This window comes from Doryrhamphus excisus, linkage group LG15, assembly GCF_037039965.1.
Source record: "Doryrhamphus excisus strain RoL-2023G ecotype Guam linkage group LG15, RoL_Dexc_Guam_v1.1, whole genome shotgun sequence".
In the NCBI taxonomy this organism is placed as follows: Eukaryota; Metazoa; Chordata; class Actinopteri; order Syngnathiformes; family Syngnathidae; genus Doryrhamphus; species Doryrhamphus excisus.
In genome coordinates this window covers 39,787-61,196 of record NC_136371.1, presented here as the reverse complement: position 1 = coordinate 61,196, position 21,410 = coordinate 39,787, and the positions used below count along the sequence as shown (strand labels likewise).

Below are 21,410 nucleotides of genomic sequence, written 5' to 3'. Positions count from 1 at the left end.
TTTCTTATGGTGGAGTCATGAACACTGACTTTAACTGAGGCAAGTGAGGCCTGCAGTTCTTTGGATGTTGTTGTAGGGCCTTTTGTGACCTCTTGGATGAGTCGTCGCTGATCTCTTGGAGTCGTTTTGGTTGTCCGGCCACGCCATCGTTCCATGGTTTCACCATTTGTAGATGACGACTCTCAACGTTGTTTGCTGCAGTCCCAAAGCTTTAGAAATGGCTTTATAACCTTTTCCAGACTGATAGGGGGCAATCACTTGTACTTTTTCCACACAGGGCCATGTACGTTTGGATTTTTTTTCCTCCATAAATAATAATGTTTCATTTAAAAACTTGGCTATTTTATCTTAATTTAATTTATTTTGATTTATTTGATGATCCAAAACATTTAAGTGTGACAAACATGCAAAACAAAATCAATCAGGACACTTTCTCACTGTATATCATCTGTATATCGACATCACAGAGTAGTATTTTGGGGGGCAAAATAATTATATGAAATAATTCATAAATAGTAATATGAAATAATTCTAATACTACGCCAGTATGTCTTGGGGAAAAAAGGCTCAGCACGCCATCTGCTGGTGGCCAATGATATATGCTCTACAGCAGAGGTAGGGAACCTATGGCTCGGGAGCCAGGTAGGGCTCTTTTGATGACTGTATCTGGCTCTCAAGCATTTCTTACCACAATAACAATGTATTTTTGCTAACATTTTAAAGTAAACATCACAGAAATGATAAATAAAAATAATATTAAAAATCAACAACTTTTTTATGCATTTTAATTCGTCCATCTATTTTCTACTGCAATACGGCCGACCATATCCATCTTTCCTGATATTTTCCAGGTCAAACACCAAAACTCGATTATTACTGGGTAATGCGGTAGTCTACCTCGGTCATTGAGATGTCAACACGTAAATATAAACTTTTCTCCTTTAGTCAAATAGTCACCTAGCTAAAGCTGCAGAACCAAGCCTTCTGCCAAAAGAATGAAATATACCGAGTATGGTGCAAAATTATGCAGCAGCAGAAGTTGTATTAATGGCAACAACTATTTTATTTATTATTAGACACTGCGCTGCTCACGAAAGTGTCCTGGCCACACCCCATTGGCGTGCGGTAGTGTGCCTGGTCTACGTAATTAGAGCCCATTATCTAAAACTGTTGGTCTTACATAAAAATGCACACATTTTATTGCATTCAATGTTTAAAAAAATGTATATGGCTCTCACAGATACACATTTTAAAATATCTGGCCTTCATGGCTCTCTTCGCCAAAAAGGTTCCCGACCCCTGCTCTACAGTATTTGAAGATAAGGTATACAAGTAAACAGACAACAACAATCTAATAGTTTATTTCAATTTTGCATCACTGGTGACATATAGTATAAATATAGTATTGCGTGGGGGGGTATTGGGGGGGCATGCATCAGGGTGCTTAAATTCTCAGCATCACACTAACAACTTCTTATCACTGATGCACCCCCATTTGCTCTAAAATGGGTTTAGTTAGGCCATAGGAAAAGATTGTTAATGTTCAACTAAAGGCACATGTTCAAGATGTGGGATGACAGTGAAACCGGGTCGCTAGGACCGGACAACATTCCGCCCACTGCTGGGTTTGAACAGGCCAGTTGGGGTTAGACAATGGAACGTGTATGGGCCTGTCCTGTCAAAGCTTGTGATGAGACGATGTGCAGCTCTGAAGCAGGCGTGAGGCACATTTCAAAACACTGACAAGAATACAAAATGATGCGGTGACGCTGTGTGATTCCCACTACATAGGGACACCTTAAGTCTAAAATATCAGACTTTCAGTAGGACTTTACTGATCATTCTAAAATCATTAGCATGACATTCAGCACCCGACAAGTGGTTTAACGTTCGGCCAAAGACGAGATTGCTAATTTTCGGCGCACTTGCGATCAGCAGTGCTGACGCCAGAGCTGTGATGCAACTCTGTACTTGCACATTTCGAGTGCATAATTGTGTTCAGCAAAATACAGCCGACCGCAGTACACTCAAGACACCGTCCTCGGTCATAGTAGTATGTAGAGGAAGGGGAGGGACAAACTGGAGTGGTTGCAATTCAGCATTAAAAAGGAGAGAAGGAAAAACAAGAAGCAGATAAATACCCACTGGGGCACTGTACTGAAAACGTGTGCCCTCAGGAACTAAGTACATAGCGTACATAGTACATATATATATTGAAGTGTACTAACGGAAGTACTGGATTTGACACGCATGACGTCTCACAATGACATTCACTGCAAAGATCATTCTCGTCATGAGCTACCTTCTCTGCTGCAGCTGGTGATCATTTTATGCTTCACATTTTTTTAGGTCTTTTATGTAACACATTTTTAAAGCATGTTTGTAACGTCTTCCCACAAAACACTGACTGACGGCTTTTGGAGGCTTTTTTCACCTTGACCTTTATGCTGTCTATAATACAGGAGATGTTGACAGTAGTCTTCACTTAGTAGTGCACCAAAGTACCTGGACTCTTCTGATGCTAATCCACTCCTCCATAGTGGAATATAAGAAAAGTAACATTCTCCCGCTACAAGCTTAGGTGCATCTTACATAGAAATTACGTCACATTTGCATACGTATGTGAAGTTTCTCACTGCAGAATCTCTAAGACGCTCAAGTTGCGTGTTTAGTGTTGCCAAGAAGAATGGAATATTGCTTCTTCTTTGAAATGTTCAAATTTTTCACAATGATATTCCATGTTTAAACAAAGATATGGAGATGTTCTTGCGCTGAGCTTCAAATCATTGGCCAGCCAAATGATTCCAGTCAGTTTTGAAAAGATTTTCTGTCGTGGTCCAAAGTTCCAAAGCGGAGTGCAGCAGTTGGTTATTCATAGTAACAAAGAAAGAGCTGGAAGCTTGTGAGCATACACACTGACTGATGCAAAACACATGATGTACAAGCGAAGGGAGGACTTTGTTCTGGCACATGGCCTCGCCATCAACTTTGCGCAGCAAGGAATAAGCTCAGGATGGGGCTTTGCTTTCAAGATGGCGGGTAAGCTGATTTTCAATGCGAGATGAGCAAAAGGTGGTAAATGGTGGGAAGGTGAGTGTTAGTAGGAGGAGATGTCGGAGGAGCTGCTGCTATTGCTGGTGGACGTCTGGGCCCTCTTGATGTACAGGTTGAGCAGCTTCATCTGCGGCAGGAGACAGGCTGTTAGACGACGCATCAGTTGGGCTGATTCCAAGATTCCAATATAAACTGGTGCTCGTTTTTCATGAAAGCTTGAACCTGGATTATCAGACCTGACAACCTCGAGCATCCAAGGAAAGGTTTGTTGTGTCCTATTTGGCAAATAGCCCCTGGGCTGCACTGTGGACACCCTTGTTTTTATAGCTCCTTGTAAAGGTTGAGCGCTGATGTGATGTCAAAAAGAGAAGGCGAGTGTTGTTGCTGCTGGGACTATTCGATGTATGAGAATGGTCAGTCGATCTAAAATTGGAGGACAAGTCGGTTTCACAGGCTGCACGGCGGACGAGTGGTTAGCGCGCAGACCTCAAAGCTTGGAGACCAGGGTTCAATTCCACCCTTTGTGTGGAGTTTGCATGTTCTCCCCGTGCATGCGTGGGTTTTCTCCTGGTACTCCGGTTTCCTCCCACATTCCAAAAACATGCTAGGTTAATTGGCCACTCCAAATTGTCCATAGGTATGAATGTGAGTGGGAATGGTTGTTTGTCTATATGTGCCCTGTGATTGGCTGGCCACCAGTCCAGGGTGTACCCTCTCGCCCAAAGACAGCTGGGATAGGCTCCAACACTCCCCGCGACCCTCGTGAGGATAAGCGGTAGAAAATGGATGAATGAATGAAAGTCGTTTTCGCCGCAGCTAGAGGTGCACGGAAAACTTCCACTGGAGTTTGGGGGGTGAGGGGAGTCAGACATCGAGGTCGATGCTGGCACTGTGATGAGATAGCATATTTTAGCTTTAAAGGGGACCTGTTATGCTAAAGTTTGTGACCAGACTCCGACAACATATTGCACCTCGTTCAATGCAAAAGGTCATTGCTTTTGATATGATGTACTCGCATTATTGTGTATCATTAAAAAATGGTCTCAAAATAATGTGTTACCAATGGTATGGTTTATCTGCAATAATTTGACTAAATTTGTTATCGCAAATGATGGACGTGCGCATGTACCTTGCTGCCTGTGAGCTGAGACAGGTAGGGCTTGAGCTCCTCGCCGATCACGGCGTAGACGGCCACTAAGCAGAAGACGCTGGCCTTTCTCACACTACTCTCAGTGCTGTCGTAGCCCTGCAGCGGCACAGCACATTCCCCTCACTGAGGCATCGTGGCTGAAATATTCAGCTTGACTGGGAATTTCGGGCTCACCAGCAGGAGGCCCGGAATGATGTCAGGCAGCAGCTGATGAAGCGGTTCCTTTACGATGCGTTCAATGGCCCTTGTCTGCATCTTGATGGCGGCCAAGTTGATGGGGTAGTCAGCGGTCTGCACAATGGGACAGAGGACTTTGATGCACTGCTCCGGGTGTATTGAGCCCGCCAGTGTGAATGCAGCCTCCTCTGCCGCACGCACCACCTTGACAGACCACCAAAGGATTGTTAATCAAAATGAAACATGGCAGATTTCAAAATATTCTCCAACTCAATGTTGTCACCTCCTTGTGCGAGTCTTTATGAGCCTCCAGCATCTTCATTATGGTGAGCTCAGCATAGTTCTTGAAGCGGGCTGGTTGGTTTCTCAAGATTTCCTTCAGGACTCTCAAGGCCAGCGCCCGGATCATGTACTATGGGAAGTCAGAAAACAGATGACTGATGTTCTAGTGGCTGTGCTCCTACATGGCGTCTCCTCACATCTTTGTCTCCCAGCATCTCCAAGAGCAGCAGCAGCAAGGTCTTGAAGTGCTCATCCCAAACCATCAGACTGTCATCTCGGGCCACCTTCAGCAGCTCCAGCATGGTGGCACGTCGCTCCTCGGTGCCACTCTCACCTGCCGGCCCTTGGGAGAGCTCCTTCAGCAGCTCCCCCACCAGCTGCAGCTGCTCGGTCCCTCCTGCAAGAGACGGCATGTTGTAGCACAATTCCGCACAAGACCGAACTCTTCTGCTTTATGTGGTCACCTGGGACATTTCTGGGTTCCTGGATCTTGTTTTCAACACATTCTTTTTGGTAACCTATAGAGCACGGCGGGAAATGAAGGAAACATCGTTAATTAGAGCTTGGCTAGCAAACAAAGGTCAGATATGCCGTACCGTCTAGCCGTAGCTCTGCATTATCAAACAGCGTCTCCCTAAGGCTGGCTTTGTCCAAAGTGCTGATGTTGTCTGTGTAGTTGTAAGGGTTGTAGTCTCGAAGACGCGCTATTGGAAACAAGCGTGGTGAAGGCGTGTACACTAAAGATGTCTTGTTGTCCACGGCTGTTCCCCCGGCCTCCATCATGTCACCATGCAGTCTAAAGTCCGAGTGTAAGGGAGTGCTGCCTCCACACTGTGGGAAACAAAACAAACATTTTAATTGTTTGGAATCTCATCAGTGTAGAACATCAAGAAGCTTTGCTCCATTCACCATGGCGTCCCGTTTTTCATCTGGCCTGTACGTCTCCACCGGGTCCTCTTGACTGCGGTAGCTGAAGTTCTGGATGGCCTCGGTGACACCACGCAAGGAGCTGTAAATCTGCTCAGAGTTCAGGTTCTCACTGTCGTACTCTAGCATGCTGCAGTGGGTACATTTCAGTCAGTGAGCACCACTTTAAAAACGACAAAAAGCAATGCACAGCTATGAATGCGTATTTCTGAGTACAGCAAAAGCACGAACGTCCATTATTCTATTTTGTTTCATTCATTGCACATAGATGAGGTTCTGATAGAGTTGAATAAAAAAAAACACATCCACATCCTCAGGTGAAAAGGCACTCAGATCTAGAGTGCTGTGCAGTGGAACTGGCATCAGCGATTGTTGGCTCGGGTCCGCCTGGAGCACTCCCAGAGAGGATGCAGGGGAGGTGGGGAAATCTAGTGGGCAATTGGGCTTCATTTGGTACACAACTAGAGGGGCTCCAGGGGAGGCTAGGAAGCGCAGCGGGAAACTGGGCCTACAGCGGGCCAGAAATAGTACCTGGCACCCGGCCAGAATTTCTTACGGTTGACGCACTGAGCATCAAAACTAGGGATGGAAATGGAACAATTTCAATGATCTCGGGAGAATCTTTCAATAATAAATGAGGTTTGTTGACATCGTTTTCCTCCATTTGCGCAAAACGTAAATGAGTGCATTTGGTGGTTGCAAAAAGGGGCATGAAGCGAATGATAACATTAAGAACACTATCAAATATAAACAGATCAACGTTTGCCCTTTGGATTGTGATTTTTCAAATTCAGCACTTGTTGGTAATAAAAAAATAATGTTGAATTTAATAAAAGTGTTTTGTTGTATTTTGGTATGTGTACCTGGGAGAAAGCCCCCCACGAGAGCAGGTGGTGGGGGATGTTAGTGGGCTGCTGCGGCTGCTTGGCTGGCGTGGAGTTGTTCGACCCGTGGGGCTACTGGAAGAAGCCTGCATGTGACAACACCCACACACACACCAAAACACTTGGCTCAAGATAATCTCTCACCATGACGGACAAGACGGTGTGAATGTGCGTGTACGAAGGCATGCGGTACCATGTTGATGCCGCTGTTGGCGCTCGTGCTCCTCAAGTGGTTGTGCAACAACTTGGTGGTCCCGTCTTGGAAAGTTTTGGGTAGAGCGCCGAGCAGCATGGTAAACTCTGGTGTGTTCAGCTCAAACAGAGCGATGAGCACCACCTGGGCCGCCTGCAAGCAAGCACGGACACACACACACACACACACACACACACTTCATTAGAGGTCTCATTACAGTAGTGTTACACATTTGTGGGTATCAGTGGTCTATCAATACACCATCCTACAGCACATTCAGTGAAGTTTAAACAAGTGAAAGCTGCTGATGAGAAAAAAAAGGAGCAGAGCTACAATTGTTAACCTCATGCTATTGCCAGATGATTCTACCTGCTTGCACCTCTCCTCCAGGTTGCCCTCTCCAGGTAGAGAGGTCACCGTGCCGCATCGGCCTGACAAATCCTCCCCAACCCAGTTATGAAAGGTCTGGGGGTTTGGTGAATGAAGAAATATTGAATGGGGAGAAAAATCAACATGTGAAAACAAAAAAGTAACAGACAAAGACCTCAACTAAACATAAAAATAAGAAGAATGTGAAAGTGACAACAGAAGCATGTGGGGAAAAGTGGGGGATGGTGTTTAAAATGCTGCACACTGGCGCCCCTACCTTCCGGACATCAGAGCTTTTGGGTTCGGTGGTCCAGGTGATGATGCGTGAGACAGCCAGGCGTGTCTCGCTGGTGTTGACAAAGTCAGATGGATCCATCTGACGGGCCAGTGCCTCAATGTACCGCAGGATGGCCACCTTCACCTTCAGGTTGGGCGTTTGCGTCTGATCCACGATGAACCGCATCAGGATGTTGAACTGCTGCTCGTACGGGAAAGACTCACTGGAGACAACATTTCCATGTTATTCACGGGCACCACCCACATTTCAAACCAAAGTTTATTTCCTAACCGTGTGACGTCCAGAGCCTTCTGGACTTTGGCTTGAACAGAGCCCAGGAGGTCGGCGCCCATTTTCTTCAGCAGCTGGGTGAGCAGGACGAAAAGCCAGTCGAGCAGGTCTTCCCGGTACACAACTATGAAGTCCACCAGAGTCTCCAAGAACATGCTGAAGACCTGAGAGCAACATGTTTATCCGACAAGGTCAGCGCTACACATCTGGGATGTAGTGCCAAAGCGAGTGGTTGAAGAGAGCAAAGACTTACTCTCTGGTGTGTGTTAGAGTCCATACAAGTGAGGAGCCATGCAACATAAAAGCACAGTTAGTTGTCCTTCAATTAGTAATGAAACACCATCAGTTTGTTATCACTGACGACAGAGTATGTACTTGACATCTGTCACCTTGCTGTGAGGGTCTGCAAACATTCTGGTGAAGATCTCACAGAGCCTCTTCAGCTCTACACGACTGATGCACAAACATACACAGGTTGGGACCGTATCCTTTCTCTCATCTGTTTGATGATATGATCAACATCATGTCACCAACCTGAGAATTCTCTGGCTCTTCAGCAGGTTCTGCAATCCAAGCAGGCCCTCCTTTCTTTCGGACCAGTTGGCGCTGGCGCAGTGGTTCAGAACCTCAGCCATATCCTCCGTCTGACGCACATGATGCGGCGCCAAGCCACCGTTGCGCGAGCTGTACGATCGCTCCGAGCAGGCACTAGAGGCATCACTGTTCGCATCATCATCAGAGTACATACCCGGCGACTCAAAGCGCCGTCGCCCCGACCGTCGCTGTGGAGGGAAGAGTCACAAAAGTTGGTGCCAACGTCACCTGGAGGGCTAGGTGTGCTGCTCTGGTGTCGACATGCGATAAAGTGAGACACATTAGCAGCTATGGTATTAACACAGGTTGTCTGGCAAAGGTCACAGTCATTGGTGTATGATATGATACATGATATGATAGATGGCATAGTTTCATGCTCATGCTGACACAAGACACATCAGCTTCTGTACCTTACTCCTCAAGTCTCCTAAGAGCTGCAATGTACAAAGTCCAGGAGGGAGGAAGTTAAAATGCAGAATTTATTCAATCCAAGACACATCAGGTTATTGTGAATGTTTCTCACCAGTGCATCAGCGACAGCAGCCTCCACCTCGGTGCCTGTGTTGAGGATCCTCATGGCATTGACGGAGGCCGAGATCCGAGCCTGGTGAGATAGCCGGTCTGACAGAGCAAAAGCTGGAGTGTTAGTAGGTGCAAGCAGGACAAATTATCACAGTATTCAGCTTGTTGGTCCCCTATGAGTGTTCAATCAACTCACAGGTCACTTGGCTTATTGTCTTTTTTTTCATTACAACGAATCAAAAAAAAGTAAAAAGTAAAATACACCATCACAAAGATGCTAACATGAATAAGGTATATTGAGACACACAGAATCAAGATAGATGGTAGCTTTTACCCCATTCCCCCCCTCCAAAAACTAGACCATATGATATCCTGTTATAAACAACTGTTATGAACAACTGATGAGGACATGCAATCTAATGTACAAAACATTGGATATTGGCGACGACTGAGCCAATTTCAGGCCTAAATGCTGCATTGTTGTCCCAGCAGTGTGTTTCCACCGAGCTGTTCTGGACATCACAGGGCTCTAACCTCGAGGATCTGGCCTGGCTAGTTAATGACTGACCATGTCAGGGATCAGGAGCCCTGGAGCAATGCCGCTGTGTCCACCCCACGTTTCTATTGTGGTAACAGTGGGCAAAAGTTTGGGGCTTAGCTTTGTGGTGACAACTTAGGATGTCAACAGATTTATCTTTTTAATACAGAGGTACCACGGTTTTTGTACAGCTGAGTTTTCAACAAAAATATTCGCATAATTACGTCTCATTTAGGCTGCACAGTGGACAAGTGTTTTGCATGCAGGCCTCAGAGCAAGGAGACCTGAGTTCAATTCCACCCTCGACCATCTCTGTGTGGAGTTTGTATCTTTTGTGTGGAATTTGTATTATTAAGGAAAAATGTATTCAGTTTTTGATTTGGTTAGTTGGCTGTAATGGCTTTGAGAGGCAAACACACTTCGATATTATTCATCAAAATTTCTGAAACAGCTTGTTCCAGCCATGGTTATGGTTAACACGCATCATTGACTGGACTTAACACAGCACCATGACCCTGTCAACCAGACGTAGGGCATCTGGCTGAATGGCAGTGAGGGAGAGGAGCTAGATAGATAGATAGATAGACAGATAGATAGATAGATAGATAGATAGATACTTTCTTTATTGGCGTAGATCAGATGATAACACAAAGTGGTATCACAGATTGAGAAACTGTAATGCTGCTCAGAATGATTGTACTTTCCTCCAAACACACTTAAGGAGAAGATACAAAAATATGAGCATGCCGACAATCAGAGTGGAAAACCGGGATACAAAAAAAGAGCAGGGGAAAAAGAGATAAGAAACTGATGAACTATTATGGCGTCAGTCACCAAGCGAGGACTTTGGTGCTGTACTCACCCAGGGGAGAGAAACCCCTGGAAGGGCTGGTGTCACAGCTGCTCTCCCGACTGGTTTCACGGCTGCAACCCTGGCTCATGCTGGGTCGAGGGATTCGGCTTCGTACTGGAGTGGCAGGATAACAGACAGACAGACAGACAGACAGAAAGCAGCGCAGGCAAGAGTTTAGCTGTTAGCTTTAGCTCTTAGCACGCTCAACTATGGAAGAGCATTAGTCATGCAAGACAAGAAAGATGGGGTTAATCAGAGGAAAGTAAGAAAGGAGGTGTTGTGGTGCACGTCCCTTGCCCACAAGAAGAAACAACTTAATTACACTACATTGAGTCTAACCCAGGGTAGGATGGTGGGTCCAGTAGTTAGCACGTCTGCCAAAGTGTCAGGAGATCTTGGTTTGAATCTTTGTGTGCAGTTTGCATGTTCTCCCCGAGTCTCTCCCACAATCCAAATACATTCACGTAAGGTTGATTGTAAACTCTAAATTGTTGTGAATATTTGTGTATAGGCGAGAGGCTTTCATTTCAGTGCAGACCTGCCATGTACTCAACATGCAATTTGACTTTTGAATACATTTGGTATGCTCTCCATTTGATGTTTTCAGTTTCAAGTACAGTCTAAATGAATAGATGTTATCAGTTGCGCCAGTATTTTAAATCGGGGGGGTGAGAACAATGTGTTTGAGTCACATGCTGGAATGCTGGACTCCAATGTGTATTCTGGGAACCGACACAAAGACTGGTGGTCAGCAGTCCTTACCAGAGCCCAATCTGCTGGGGCTGGTCTCTCGGCTGCAGCCCTGGCTGCGGTGGCCTCGTGGTCGCCTGCTGTCCCTCAGGCTGCTGTTGGTGCCATTGCCATTGCTAGTACTCCCTATGTTTGTCCTGGGGATCCTCCCACAGGTGGAGCTCAGCACTCTGCCTGGGGACCCAGACCTGCTGCCGGCTAAAACATAGAACTTCAAATAAATGTCAACATGTGAACAGCGCCGGTGCAGATGTCCCATTTAAGTTTTCTCACGCTGTGACTGTGAGACGACTTTCCCTTTGCTGCGACCCCGACAGTCTGGCACGGTTGGACGGTTCCTTGTGTTCGTTTTCTGTGTTCGGACTCGACCTGGAAAGCCATAACAACAGAAGAAAAGTAAAAGCTGGTTAAATGACTACCTTGGTGTTGTATACACATACAGAACTCAGCATCACTATGCTACTCGTCAAGTCCCTGAACTTCAAGAAATATTTTCCTCCTCATAGACAAAGCATGTGAGACAGGTACAGTATAACACACATGTTGGTCTCAGAATGGATGGGTATAAATTAACATACAGTCGGCCCTGTGCAAAACAAAATACAGGTTGCTTTGGGGAGTAGCGTGCACCTTGCATGGGTCACCACTGACAACTTGACTGTACTAATGGGGGTAGATGGCATGAGGAGGGGACAAATGGACGAGCATCACCCTGCAGACGTACACAGCTTACCATCTGCTTTAACACACCACAAGCAGTCTGACCGGCAAGAGGACCCAGGAGAGACACAACGGGGAGTTAAAGGTCAGGGCTTCCAAGGTGAGTAATCAAACATGGGAGAGCAGTGGGGATTTCATTGTGTCACCTAACCACACCGACACGTAGTCCACTCACCGAGTGAAGCATAGGATCCAGGCGGAAGAGCAGAGGCCGAACTGAAGGCCAAATTCGATAACTGCACTGCCGAGGACACAGCAGGCATCCAGGTGCGAGCAGTGGCTGCCGCGTTGACATCCACGTCGCTGCAAGAACGCTGCAGGGAGCCAGAAGAGGAGGGGCCAATGGGTGGTCTTGAGGCTTGGCCCACTTTGGCTAATAGAGGGGCAACAGGAGACATTAAGTCTTAATTTGAAATATTATTGTGGAAGCAAGAATTTAGTTCTGGATGGTTAAACTGCACAGAAACTTAAAAGCCTGTCAACACTGAAACATTTTCAAGTCAAAACTATGTGTGATCCGGTCAGTTTTCGATCGATATCAGTGAAAAAGCAGAGGCAGGCAAACCTGCTTTTCATTCAGGTTTTCAGTTAATAATGTGAGAAGACTAGAAATAAATGCATTGTGAAATACAAATCGGTATTGGTAATCGGTGATCGGTATTGATATCGGCCAATTTCATTCATGGATTATTGAGATCGAGATCGGTAGCATAAATCCATAGTCGAAACTGTAAAGTACTTTATCATTTCAGTCTTTCATCCTCACAACAGCATTTTGTTTTTTTGCTTTTTTTTTTTTTTTTTAAAGGCTGCCAGGCCGAGAAAATCTGATGATGCCGTCTTGTTGTGAGCTCCTTATTCCCACTGTGGATTACTTTGGATTCTATTGCTTTCTACTGTGAAAGGTTATCAAATGTAATTGTTGAAGAGAGATTGTGGCGTGTTTTCATGTGTGCGTGTTCTTCCGTTAATCTAAGCAAACATTATATATATATATATATATATAAAATAATATTATAATATAATATTGCAAATATACAGCAAATGTATTCTTACATCTGGTCATGCTCCTCCCAGTGGCGCTTCTTGCAGGCAAAGGTCGACTGCAAAGAGTAAAGGGTCAAAATTTGTCAATGTGAAACTGAAGGACAAATCTTGCATTGACTTTGGCTTGTGTGTCTCACTTGAGGCTCTCCTGTGAGGAGGACGAGGAGCGATCAGAGGCCGGCAGCGCCATCAACGTGTCTCCACTACACAGGTGAGCTTGCAGAGCTTTCTGGTAGGACGACTCCAAGCTTTGGAACAGCAGCTCTGCCTCCTGACTAAAATGACCATGGAAGTTCCAGTAGCACCTGCAGTAACACGAGCAATGATCATGAACTCATTGGCAATCAATACTTCCAAACTGTTGAGGACACTTTGATTGTCACTTACTTCCTGGCCAAAGAGCGTACCTCGGCGTCTGCATCATGAATGCCTTTTTTTATTGTTTCCATTACAACGGCTCCATGCCTGATGACAAGGGGAAACATTCAGATGGATGAAGCCTGGCCATTGCTCATACACACAGACACAGACTTATTGACGACAACCCAATAGCTCCCTGGGTATCAGGGTTCAGCTCAGGTTTCTCCCAAGCAGTGGTGACGCATCGTTTACGCACTGGCAGCCACCCCTCTGAGGTAGTCTCATGTTACCTCAACAGGATGATCAGCAGCCACTATCATGACTTTCACTTGCTTGTCAGAACCTCTGCTTGTACCACAGCAGATGTTGCAAACGCTGAACAAGCTTCACTTTATCTGCCCTTTTCAGTGAGTCACCATGTTCTGAGAACCTGTGTCATGCATTTATCACAATCTCAACAGTGTGTTTCCTGACCTCTCCAGAGCGCTCATGTGCCACTCCTGCAGCTGCAGGTTCAAGAATTCATAGCAGCGCCTGCAAGACATACAGCAACATACAGCATCTATTTCTTGTAAGATACACCTTTGAAACCAAACAACAGCCTGAATCACTTGTGCTCACCTTCTGACGGCTACAGATTTAGAGGTGCAGTTGCTGGTGATGATGGGGATCAGACGAGGGGAGTGTGTGTGCTGAAAAACACACAGATGCACTTTAGCGCGTGTGCACTTATCCTGACTGAACAAGTGATTTGTCAGGAAGCGTAGACACACTCTAAGGATGAGGCGGATGGCGGCCACTCCAGAGGTGGCCATGACTTTGGCACTATTGGGGACCAGGTTGAGGAGGGTCGGCATGATGGCCTCAGCAGCATGATCAAAGCGGTTGCAGAGCACTGAGGACAGGTGTCTGGAGACAAGAGATTCAAGCAACCACTCAAAACAACAACCGCCACACATAATGCAACAGAACTGATTGTGTGAGTTGGGGCCTTTTAGAGCGCGTGTGAGGACCATCTTACCCAAGAGTGATACAGGCCTCCCGAACCACCTGAGAACGCAGGTCTTTGGCCGACAGTTTGAATGCCGACTCAAGGAGCCGCAGCTGCTGCAGGAAGCCGTCAAACTCTGCTGCTCCAGCCAACAGTAGAGAGCGTACCTTCTTCAGCTGGAGGAGTAAGACAAGCAAGGCGTTGTGACCCATTCACATCCACAACAGACCCCAGAGATGACATCTTACCGCCGCCACACGGAGTTCCCAGTCACGCTTGTCGTCTGACAGCACATCTCGAATCTTGGCCATGGCCTCTTCTACCTCCCGGTTGGAATAGAGCTGATAGATGGAACGAGGACATGGAGTCAGCCGCTTGTTGTGACAGAGGAACACAGTGAGCCTCGAGTCAAACAAAAGGATCACCTGCATGATGGGAACATCATCAAAGGCCTGCGTGAAGTCGTCCTCATCCACTGCGCCGGCAGCAGACCCATCCCTCCCTGCAGACAACAAAAAGACTTCTTCTGCCACATGATGATTGCATGTGTTGTTAGACTGATGAAGAAAGTGGGATCTTACCTGCTGATTTTGTGCGTCGGAGCGAACCCACACTGGCAGTCTTTCTCCCAGCCACTGATGCTGCTTTGGATGAGGTGGAAGAGCAGCCACCATCCAGGGAGTCATCGTCCTCAAAGTTTTTATCTAAAGCAGGCGAGAGGTGAAACATCACATGGAGGACCACCAACGGCGGGGAGGTGGGAGGTGCTGTTGTTTCCTGCGAGCTGGACGCCAACACTGTGACGCTCAACAATGTGGTGTGTGCAAGCGCTCTGCATATCTGCATTTCAAATGAAAACTGGCAGAGGGCAGAAGACAAAAATTCCTGTAGCCTGGACACAGCATGCCAACCATAGTTGGGGAGGATCACAACAATCAGTCCACTGTCTCTTGTGATGACAAAAACACATTTTGGAGACAGAAAGACCGTGATAAGGTTTGCAGAAAGTTAGCATTCTAAGAAAAGTTTACCAAAGACATTGTTGTACCTATTCTAGTTGTCCCTGTGACGATGCTCGTTATGGAGCTCTTCTTAGGCTAGTGTGTTCAAACTTTTTTCCCAGCAAGGGCTGCATACAATAATCCATCATTTATCTCACCGGAGCAGAAGCCTGGAGGCTCATTGAAGCAAACAGGCTACTGCATCTGCGGTGGAAGAAATCGGCAAGAAATAAGCAGTAACTCAGTAATAAACATTGCACAAACTCCATTATGAGGAATGTTTTCAATGGAAAGGAAAAGCGACCATATCACATTTGCTAATATTTGATCCTCGTGCAACAATGGAAAAAATGACTTCTAAAAATGTTTACCTACACTACCGCTCAAAAGTTGGGGATCACTTGCAAATTTCTTTGTTTTCCAAAGAAAAACATTTCATGCATTGCACAAACAATTTTTATCCATTTCACAAACATTGTTATCCATTTAACAAACAATTAAAATTAATTAGATGATTTTCAAGGCCTACTATCAACAACGGTCAGTCCTCTGCATCAATCTCCTGGTATGGCTGCTAATCCAAGTTCATCATTTCATAAGGCTAATAGACTATTAGAAAACCCATCTAAAAAAATCTCTTACCATGCTGTTAACTACTCCCTTCAGAGAGCAGCACAAACTGGGTATAACAAGGACAGAAAAACGATGCACAACTGTGCAAGAAGACAAATATCTTACAAATACCTGGCAGCTGCACTAAACAGTTAGGGTTAGTCAAACACCAGTTTCAGTATCAACAGTGAAGCGGCGACTTCAGGATGCTGGACTTCATTGCAGGATTGTCATGAAAAAAACATATCTCAGACTGGCCAAGAAAATGTTCAAGTGATGCCAAACTTTTGAGCCATAGTGTATATATATATCGATTTTCAACCTAAATATCCTAAATCTCTCAGTTTGCATGTTCTACCCGTGCGACCGTGGGTTTTCTCAGAGTACTCCGGTTTACCCTAACTACTCTAACTTTTCCATAGGTATGTGCCCTGCCATTGGTTGGTGACCAGTCCAGAGTATACCCCTCCTCTCGCCCCAAGTTCACAGGGATAGGCTCCGGCATGCCACAGCAACTGTAATGTGGACATGATGAATAAATGAATAAATGTTTGAAAAACATATAGTGAAGTCGAAAACCAATCCAATCCAATCTGCTAGCTAAGTATTTAAATGTCATTGACTACATACAAAGGAGACGCCAGTGGATTTTTCTGAATTTTCTCAAATGTAAACAATTCACAAATCATTTCTGGCAAAAGTATTTTTTTTTTGCTAGTCAATTAAAAAGTGACTCTAACTGTAATTGGTACATTTGCCATTTTCTTCCGATTATCAAATATACACATTTTTTTCACACAGCAAAAAACTATGTCTTGTGACTTTTTAATTGTTTTTTCTTTCAGTCATAATGTTCTGATGCACGCTATTTTTTGTGTTTTTTTTTAATATGTCACAGGCTGACAAAAAAAAAACAAGGTGGGTGGCAAATGACCCCTAGGCCAGACTTTTTGTCGGGTATGCTACCAACAGTTTTACTGTCTCTCCAAGTTCCACACACACACACACACACACACACACACACATCTGCTGTGACTTCATTCCGTCATGTAGGACGAAAATGAACAGGAGGATGAAGAGGCCCCTCCCCTGGCGTTATCACAATATAACATTTAAAAAAAACAGTCGGCAGTCTTCAGTCCATCAGAGACAGACCTGAAGTCTTCATCATCCTGTGTGGCCACCTCAGGGTATATTCCACATTTATCCATCCTATACTGTCCTGCCCCTCCATCTAGCGCTAACATCATTATGGATGGCAGCAGCTTACGGGAGCAGATCCGCCTGCAGACCAGTTTCCTCAGCATGCCGACAATCAGGTGGTTCCAGCAGCAGTCCTCTGTGGCCCTCACATCTCTGTCCTCCGACCGCGAGAATAGGGAGCAAGGATGGGAGTCGACATGCTAGCCTCCCTCCTCCCCCACTACAGTAAAATGTTACTCTTGGTCCTGATACACTCACGTTGTCGTCTAGCTGACTTCAGCAAACACACACACACACACACACACGCACATTGCTGAGATCAGGATGCAGGAAGAAGGAAGTGGGGGTGGAGACAATGGGAGGAGCATGAAAGCGAGAATCATAAGAGGGTGGAGCCAGAGCTGAGGGACAGCCATTGTGTCATAATGACTCAGGAAAGGAGGGGGAGGATGGAGAGTGCCAGTAGGGAAAGATATCAAGCAGCTGTTGTGATACATCGCCACAGCTGTGAAATACGCCAAATGCTGGTGTGGCAAGTGATGATGCACAGCCAACACAAACAAAAGCATTTCAGTTGCAGAGAGTTCATCTGCGTGTCCTGGAAGAGTATCAATATCTCACACACACATCTCACGCACACTCCACCGTGCTGCCAGACATTAAATATATTTAATATACATTTTGTAATTCATATTACATTATTTTATTTATATGAGGTTTATTTTTCACCTCCTGCAGGATGTCAGAAATGGCATAGACGTCCAATGGCAGGCCGTCACTAACCATAAGAGCCATCAAATCAGCACATACGTATAAGAGATGGTGATGAAATCTTACCAGAGACAGGCGACAAGATCATGTTTCCAGACCTTTGGACTTCATCAAATTTACTGAAGATGACGTTCAATCTGGAAACGGGGAGATTTGCATGTTCATGCGTCAACTGCGTCAACATCAGAACACAAGAGAAAACAACCACCTTTCAAAAACTATGGCCTAAGTAGAAAAATATGTATTATTTGAATAATTAGATATTCAATAATTAATTTAGATTTTCAGAAAAACTCTGAAATCTATGGTTTATGCTACTATTTTCGGAAGGAGTTGATAACTGGTTTAAATGCCAATTCACCGTGACTGAGGTAGGCCCTTCTTTCCCAGGTCAATCCTCACTCGCTCGCCAACATGGCGGTAGATCTCCACCAGACAGCTCATGGCGCCATCACGCACCTGCAATCGAGTCAGTCAATTGATAGCAAAGCTAGTCATATCCCTAGCAAGCAATTAAAGGCAAAGAAAAAAAACATTCACATAAAAGAACACATTTTTAAACGCAAACATGAAAAGGAAAGCAGTCATAATGTTAATGTTATTTCTATTCATTACAATCTATACCTTTAAACGATCCTAATTTATGACAGTGTTTCCCAGGGTACAAATCTGAGGTTAAATGTTCTGTGAAAAGTTGGGGTAACACCTAGTTTCGACATTTAAGCCCTGCTTAGCTGCAATAAACAATCTTTGCCACTAGAGGGCAGTCAAAGACATGATGTGTTTTGGTGCAGCAGCAGATACCTGACTTGTCGGGTCTCCCAGGAGGTGGCAAATGTGAGGTACTATTTTGTTCAGCGTCAGACTCTGAGATCCAAACCTGGAAACAATTTTAGAGATGAACCGCTACACGTGAAAGTCACCGTTGCGCATATTGTACGAAAAATGATTTGATAGCTGCCTCGATATAGAGAAGGATGAATGGATTGTTTTTTTAATCAATTGTCTGCTTTGTTGTGCAAGTTTCACATGTTCACGTGTAAAAACTGGATGATTCATCGATGTGAGCTTACACATTTAAGGTGGCGATGAGACAGAGGCAGAGTCCTTCTCGGGTCCGGTTGTTCTTATGCTTGAAGCCTCCAATCATTCGCTCCCAAACATACTGATAATGCATAAATTCAATATTCATGTTGCAAATAAATCATAGTGGTCAGCTTAGTTTGTGTGTATTGATGTTCTCTCCAACCTGTGGGTTAGCAGCCTGGTCCATGATCTTCAGTAGAAGTGCTTGGTCCTGGTCCCGGACTTGGTCCTTAGCATCTCCCAGACGATCTATTAAGCTGGGTAGAACTGAAGAGAAAATACTCTGCCTTATCTTTTAAATGTTATAGTTTTGTCCACTAATGAAATTTAGTCGACTAAAACTAAACTATAATACATTTTCTCAAAAAACTAAACGTCAAAAAGGTTTGACAAAGTCTGGATGTTAAACAGCTCACCTGTCGCAACCTGCATCCTGAATCTTTCCTGCAGTCTGCTGACAAGCGCTGATAGTAGCTCCATCCCTGACAATACCACCTAAAGCACACAAATCAGCACTAAAACTCTCACTAAATGGCTCAAATTTTCTTAAATAAGAACATAGCGGAAAGCAAAAATGGAAAAATATACTACTAGATACAACAACCCAATAAAATATGGTCTAAGCACAAGAGGTTGGGGAGCTGCAAAGCATTGTGGGTAATCAGATAAAGCTTCAACTTTACCATAATTTAATCAAAATACATTATTTTTCCCACTGCAGAGTACAAACTATTTGCTGTTTCTTGCCCTCAGTGAGGTGAAAGTGTGAGATCAGACACAACCATGAGTGAGATTAGTATCCCCCTGCACTAGTCTGTTGGATTGACTCCTTCAGTGTATGAATCCTTGTCTTGGGGTGCTTGGGACACTCAATGAACGTATAGTGAGAGTTTCCCTGCTAACACCAAAACAACACTTACGCATCTCCCAGCCATTTACGGCTTGGGTACTGGTGCAATTTTTGGAACAACTCATGTTTGTCGAAGATAATACATTAATATTTAGTAGTAGTGAAATGATGCTCCCTGCTGGACGACACGCGTAACTACGGTATGACATCATGCACTACAACAGGTCATAGACACTTAATAATAGCGTTTCTGGGGTGTACCTTGCCAAATTAAGTTTTTATTACTACTTATTCTGTTATGATCCTATTAAAAAAGAACTTTTATTCGTCGAACATGAATTACACAGGGCAGTGTAGACACATACGATGCATGTGAATAGTCATACGTCCGATTCTCAAAACTGACCTTGAAGTTGCTGGAGTTGACCCACGAACTGGCCACCGTCTCCACGATCCTGTCCAGCATTCCCTGGTCCTGCTCCAGCTCCGGGCACTTGTCCTCTTGCAGGATTAGCGCCACTAGTTCCGGGCCCACCTGGAGCTTTTTGCTCAGGTCCTTGAGCATCACCTGCTCCAGTAGATACTCCATAGCCACGACCACCTCATCTTCCTCCTCCTCCGCCATCGGAGGGGAATCCAGAAGCACAAGGAGGCTTCCAGCAGGCTACCTCCTCTCGCAATGTGGCGGTAGCTGACAGGAACTCGTCCGGTCACTTGGTCCCGTTTTTTAAGCCAGTTATGGTTTTAAGGAGGCAGCTGGTGCTGCTGGCAGAGACCGTGTGAGCGCCATAATCACCAACTCCAAGATCCAAAGCATCCTCCTGTCTGCTCAAGCACAAAAAGACTACTAATCTTAGATAGGGGGCGAAGTTAGCATAGCCTACTGCTGTTAAGAGTTACGTTAACGTCACCTTAGTCCGAGCGTGGCATACTAAATGAAACAACAATTTGACCGTTCGCAACTTAACTTTGGTGGCATTAATTCTTCAGCTGTAGCGGGAACAAGAGGCCATTATTTGTCACTAATAGTTTGTTTGTTTGGCCGCTAGCTTGCCTGCTAGCACACCAGCTAGCCAACCTGAGCGTTCAAGTGGTGGAAGCTAGCGTTAGCAGAGTTAGCGCCTGCGCTAGCCAGTGGCGTCAGCATTTGCTATGCGAATTAATGTGTGGCGTGTGTATGATATATAAATTAATTTCGTCTCACTGAAGTTTAAAATATCACTCACCGGATGAAGCAAAGTCAGAAGCGGCGACGCTGCATCGGTCCACAGCTTCCGTTCATTCACGTTGCAGCCCGACAAATACTATTAATAACCATTAAAACTTCTCATGTAAAAAAAATAAATGGCGCGTCTACTCGCCCCTTAGTCGTTTATGATTACAAGCAATTAATACAGCAAAGTGGACATTTGCCAAGTATATACAATATGGCCCTCATCGCGTGCTGTAGAACGGTTGGGCTCCAACCACCCGGCCGCGGGCCGGGACTGGTACGTGGGCGGTGCTGAATCGGCCAGGTGCAATATCAAAATCAATTAAGACAGTCGCCAAAGATGGCCAGTGCCTCTGTGTGGAGACAAACAATTTAACAAGCTTTCCCAGCATGACTGCTGAGATCTAAAAAAAAACAAACAACCTCCTATAACAATGAGGATGATTCGGAGAATCAACTGAAATTATGACAGCAGCAACATCATATTTGGACTTATTGCTTTTAGGCACGCTGGTGTTGTATGCGGGGAAAAGGTAATTGTTCCATCGTTTTGGATTCATGTGAAAAAGAAGTCAGTGTCATTGAAGGTGTGATTTTTCAAAACAATGGACGGTAACAATGTCATGAGTGGCAGTCAAATGTAATGCAATTGATCCCAGTCCATCTGCAGCCAGCGATGTGAACCGCCACAGTAT

General features: G+C 45.1%; 1 protein-coding gene and 1 non-coding gene across 12 annotated transcripts; one reads left to right on the top strand and one right to left on the bottom strand.

The window, feature by feature from the left end:
- Positions 1–639: 639 nt before the first annotated feature.
- Positions 640–20,988, bottom strand: LOC131104045 (CLIP-associating protein 1-B-like). Of its 11 annotated transcripts, XM_078796760.1 has the most exons (40): positions 20,729–20,988; positions 19,909–20,327; positions 19,069–19,147; positions 18,816–18,919; positions 18,640–18,731; positions 18,371–18,446; positions 17,928–18,025; positions 17,633–17,703; positions 14,561–14,683; positions 14,405–14,481; positions 14,228–14,320; positions 14,010–14,155; positions 13,762–13,897; positions 13,610–13,680; positions 13,463–13,522; positions 13,016–13,093; positions 12,766–12,933; positions 12,638–12,684; positions 11,757–11,954; positions 11,595–11,621; positions 11,135–11,230; positions 10,874–11,059; positions 10,121–10,225; positions 8,722–8,819; positions 8,609–8,632; positions 8,139–8,386; positions 7,994–8,057; positions 7,605–7,768; positions 7,314–7,536; positions 7,037–7,132; positions 6,668–6,820; positions 6,454–6,560; positions 5,573–5,720; positions 5,260–5,494; positions 5,128–5,181; positions 4,861–5,060; positions 4,665–4,793; positions 4,379–4,585; positions 4,184–4,300; positions 640–3,181 (listed from the first exon to the last, which is right to left on the bottom strand). In XM_078796760.1, the coding sequence occupies exons 2-40, from the start codon at positions 20,125–20,127 to the stop codon at positions 3,098–3,100; spliced, it is 4,701 nt and encodes a 1,566-aa protein (XP_078652886.1). In that variant the 5' UTR covers positions 20,128–20,327; positions 20,729–20,988; the 3' UTR covers positions 640–3,097. The 11 variants fall into 11 exon arrangements, with proteins under 11 accessions (XP_078652886.1, XP_057906740.2, XP_078652887.1 ...); XM_058050757.2 differs by lacking the exon at positions 7,037–7,132; XM_078796761.1 differs by lacking the exon at positions 10,121–10,225.
- On the top strand, positions 19,492–19,621 carry LOC131104974 (U4atac minor spliceosomal RNA). Its single transcript, XR_009119863.1, has one exon. It is a non-coding gene; the product is annotated as a U4atac minor spliceosomal RNA (small nuclear RNA).
- Positions 20,989–21,410: the final 422 nt, after the last annotated feature.